The sequence below is a fragment of the Coregonus lavaretus genome (assembly GCF_964263955.1).
Source record: "Coregonus lavaretus genome assembly, chromosome: 16".
NCBI classification, from domain to species: domain Eukaryota; kingdom Metazoa; phylum Chordata; class Actinopteri; order Salmoniformes; family Salmonidae; genus Coregonus; species Coregonus lavaretus.
The window spans coordinates 34,737,254-34,741,386 of NC_140003.1; the positions used below are offsets into that span (position 1 = coordinate 34,737,254).

At 44.3% G+C, this 4,133-nt stretch overlaps 1 protein-coding gene across 1 annotated transcript; it reads right to left on the reverse strand.

Moving 5' to 3' along the window:
* Window positions 1-921: 921 nt before the first annotated feature.
* LOC311143815 (NAD(P)H dehydrogenase [quinone] 1-like) lies at window positions 922-2,663 on the reverse strand (the record flags this gene model as incomplete). Its single annotated transcript, XM_084179693.1, has 6 exons — window positions 922-1,221; window positions 1,450-1,551; window positions 1,785-1,898; window positions 2,056-2,186; window positions 2,348-2,512; window positions 2,660-2,663. The coding sequence occupies 6 exons, from the start codon at window positions 2,661-2,663 to the stop codon at window positions 922-924; spliced, it is 816 nt and encodes a 271-aa protein (XP_084035819.1).
* Window positions 2,664-4,133: the final 1,470 nt, after the last annotated feature.

Genomic DNA, 4,133 nt, shown 5'->3' on the forward strand with positions numbered 1-4,133 from the left:
TCCCTCCAGACAAACATACCCTGGCCCAAACCCTGCAACTATTTCTGACAAGCATGGTTGCTTCAGAGCCTATACATGCTCAAATATACCCACCCTTGACACAGGTTACATGCCACAAACCTCAATTACCCGTTCAGGGAAAACTCCTGGCCCTATGGCAAACACTCGCACAAACACTGCAAAAAGCTTGAGCTCGCCCCTAGTTTTGCTTCCTGTGTCTAGGAACAGCAGTCCCAGATGAACCCAAGGGCTCGGACCATGTTCCCAGTGTGCTTCCGCTGTGGAATTAAGTGCCTCCCACCAAAACAAGGGAGCTCCCCTGACTCCAAACCGATCCCAGAGGTACATTTTCACTAAACAGTTGCAGAAATCCTAATCTGGAGAAACAAGCAGTGTATTCATAGCACAATGCAATAACTTAGCGCTGAATGTAAAGAAAGCCCTCTGCGACCTTGCCTATGGTAAGCCTTCTCCTAAACGGATCAATTTCTTCCCGCTGTATGGAAGCTGAGGGCTTTGAGTGGCAGGGAACAGGCCCCGCCGGTTGACCCAAACCAAAGCGACATGTGGGAGAGGGATCAAGCCACCCCATAAGTGAGAGCGCATACAGGTCACAGCATGTCTGCGTGGGGAGAGTATGGAACTGAGTGTTACGAAGCTGCTTTTGTAAAGTAGTGAGCCTCAACCCAGTGGCTACCATACAAGATTAGCGAACTAAACAAAATACTTGAATGCCATCAGAAAATGTGGAAGACTGCAGACGAGTTAATTAGTCAGTTGACCAACTATGAAACCTAGGTTAAAGCATTGAATAACAAGTGTGGTATTAAAGTGAACACCATTCAGTTTAAGGAAGCCAATCTTTATTTGTTATTTAGAGCATAAGCAGCATGTGTAGGGATGACAGTCCTCCAGTATCCTTCACACCCCAGCTTTGAGCTGGCTGTTGGGTGGGAGGGGCTTGCCCAGGTGGATTCCGACAGACAGGCCAAACGCATTGGCTGAGTGCTTCTCCTGGACATCCTCTTTGAGCTGGAAGCCCCTCCCACCATCAAAGCTGTCAGAGGGTGTGAAAGTAAGCGGTACTTCTCCCAGAAGCCCTTGCAGCCGTGTGCGCCATGCCTCCAGCATGCTGTCCCGAGCCTCAGCGGGGATGTGGGGTGGAGCCCAGAAGATCTGAGGAGCCAGAACCTGGAAACCACAGTAGTGCAGGATGCCGTTCTAAAGAGAGGGAATGAACTTATTCAATAACCATGCCAAAGTATATAAAACATGAATTGATTTGTCCAACTGAAGCAGTCCTCCAATCATTAAAATTAGCACTTTCCAACCTGGAAGTCAAATGCTTATAATAAAAGCAGACATCCAGTGGAGATAACATATAGAAAGCTAAAGCACGTTGCAGTACAGCAGTCTACATGCTGGTAGTGTCAGCCAAACCTAACATACCTGCAGTGGCCACAGGGTGACATTCATGTCTCCATTGATACCATTGGCACTGAACATAGACTCCTGGGATCCAGTGGTGAAGGACAGCATGGCTTTCTTGTCCTGGAGGGAAACAAGGTGAGGAGACATTGATATGAATGGACCACAGAATGGGAGGAACCTTGAAGAAGCATGTAAACCAACTATTTGTGGTGTTATTAAAAGGCCCATTGCAGTAAATGTCTCCTGTGTCATTGTACAACAGCTGATGTAACAGTAAGAACAAAATCTGAGTCATTTCTTGATCATTGCTGGTTGAAAATGTAATCTACATAGGCCCTACATGCATCCCCTACCTTGAAGATGCCCTGGCTGTACCTCTTTTCTGAGGTGTAGGCAAATCCCAGTGTGAGCACCCGGTCCATCCAGCCCTTCATGATGGCAGGAACAGTGAACCAGTACATAGGAAACTGAGAGATGAGACACTAGTCAAAAACAAGCACCTGGAATGGGTGCATTTCAGCCACCATCCAAAAAGCACTAAAGGCTCTACACTTAAAATGAGGATAGGAAAATTGGCTTCATCAACGTAAGCCTAAGACACTTCACAGTACTGCAGGAGATCACCTGGAATATGACAAGCTCCGCTTCAGAGAGTTTGCAGTGTTCCTCAGTGATATCAGCAGAGAGTCGGCCCTCCTTCCATGCCAGCATGGTCTCCTCTCCATACTGGAAGTGCTCAGCATCCTTCACCTCCCCTGATAAATCATAACAGACTGAGACTAAGCAAGTTGAGGTAGAAAAGAAAAAGCTCTTGCCAACAGAAAATTGTTGTGACCTTAAGCATTTAATAGGCACTCAAGCTTATACACTTATCATTCACTACTGTAATGAAGTAACGCATGGTTCAGACTGTTACCAGTGATGTCATCAACAGTAGCAGAGGCTTTAAACTTCATGGCGTAGAGGTCAGACACCTCCACCTTACAGCCCTGAGCAGTCAGAGCTGTCACAGCTGCATCTTTAGCTGCAGCGTTAAATGACCCAGTACTCTGGTGGGCGTACACGATCAGAACCTTCTCAGCTGCAACCAGATCAGATAAGCCACATCAAGTATTGAAGATAATGCTTTTCTTACTCAATGAAACAAACTTCTAGCATAAAGGCAAAATGAAAACAGCAACTAATCTGGAAGACACAAAAGTGTTTAGGACTCTTACAAATCACTCACCCATTTTGTGTGGTATGGTCTGCTGCTTGTGCTCAGCTAAGGGTCAAGGTGACTTGGAGGGAAACTAGCTGAGACTGACTTAGGGCTGAGACTGCTGCTTTTGTAATGCTCTCTGGACCAAACACACCCTCTCACACAGCTGCCTGTCAATCAGCAATCAAGCTAGTAATCTGTCAGTCAATCAATCAGTCTGTCATTTATCCTGCCCTCTGGGAGAATATGTTGGTTTTGCTCGACTCCTCGTGGAATCCCAAAATATATGTTCAAAGTGGTAAAAAATACATTTAGACATTTTATAGAAAAAAAGATAATGAGCATATGGTTTGTAATTGTTTTGTGTTTGGCAAAACTAGATTAATTAAAAACCTTTCAGATAGGGTATAGCAATCAAAACATCTGGCCTGCATGGTCCTCTGTAGGATTATTTGGAAAAGTAAGCAAGCACCAACATGTTTCATAAAGAAGCCCTCAGATACCCTCTGGTGGTTCGAACGAGCATTAATGGCAACAATGGTTGACAGTAATTTGTGACTCGTTTCAGGAAACTAGGCGTATGTCGCGCGTCACTACTTCACAGGAGAGCCATTTGAACGTAAACTTTTTTTTTTTACAGAAATGCCTTCTGGAATGTGTCAACTTTCATGTGGCTTAATTGCAAACTTGTATGCCATCTGTAAATACGAATACAATTGTTAAATTACGAGCCTAGATGGTTTAGCCACGGAAAAAGACAGCAACCTAGCCATGATTGGCTGAGATAATGAATGGGCTGGAAATGCCGAGAGATGAGTTCGGATTGGCCTGCCATGTAGCGCACTTCTGTCTATAACATGAGCTGGTCAGTATGTGTAGGTAATCCTTTCTAACACAGCTTTTTTGAAATATATAACGCAGTAGAACTGCATAAGTGTTGCTCTCCACTTTCTGGAGGACCGAGTTTTGAAATCAGTATGATAGCTAAGGAGATGAAGAAAATTCTGCCGTTTGATTGCAAATATGCAGACGGAGTCGAAAAAAGAACACACAGAAGGCTGTTGTATAAAACACCTGTCTCCGGATTACATCTTCAAACTAAGGGCAACCATGGCATCCGTGACATAGAGGGAGAAGCGTCCATCCATGTATACGGGTAAGATAGTCTAGCTAGCTAGTCTAGCATTTTCAGATATTACAAGTTTCTAATTTTGTCAGGAAGTCGTTTTGATTTCAAGTTAAAGTGTACTGTTAGCTAGCTAGCTAACGTTAGCTGGCAGGCTCGCTAGCTAACGTTATGTGTATGATCTGTGTAGTAATATTATTCGTATCTCAGAGCAATTCACATTGCTAGTTATAGCCTAATGTTAGCTAGCTAACATTGAACCTGGTTGGTTAGCTACCTGCAGATTCATGCAGGGTAGTAACGTTAAGAGTTGGGATTATGGTTCATTGTTTAGCTAGCTAGCTAGCTAGCTAAACAACAAAATACTCCACTATG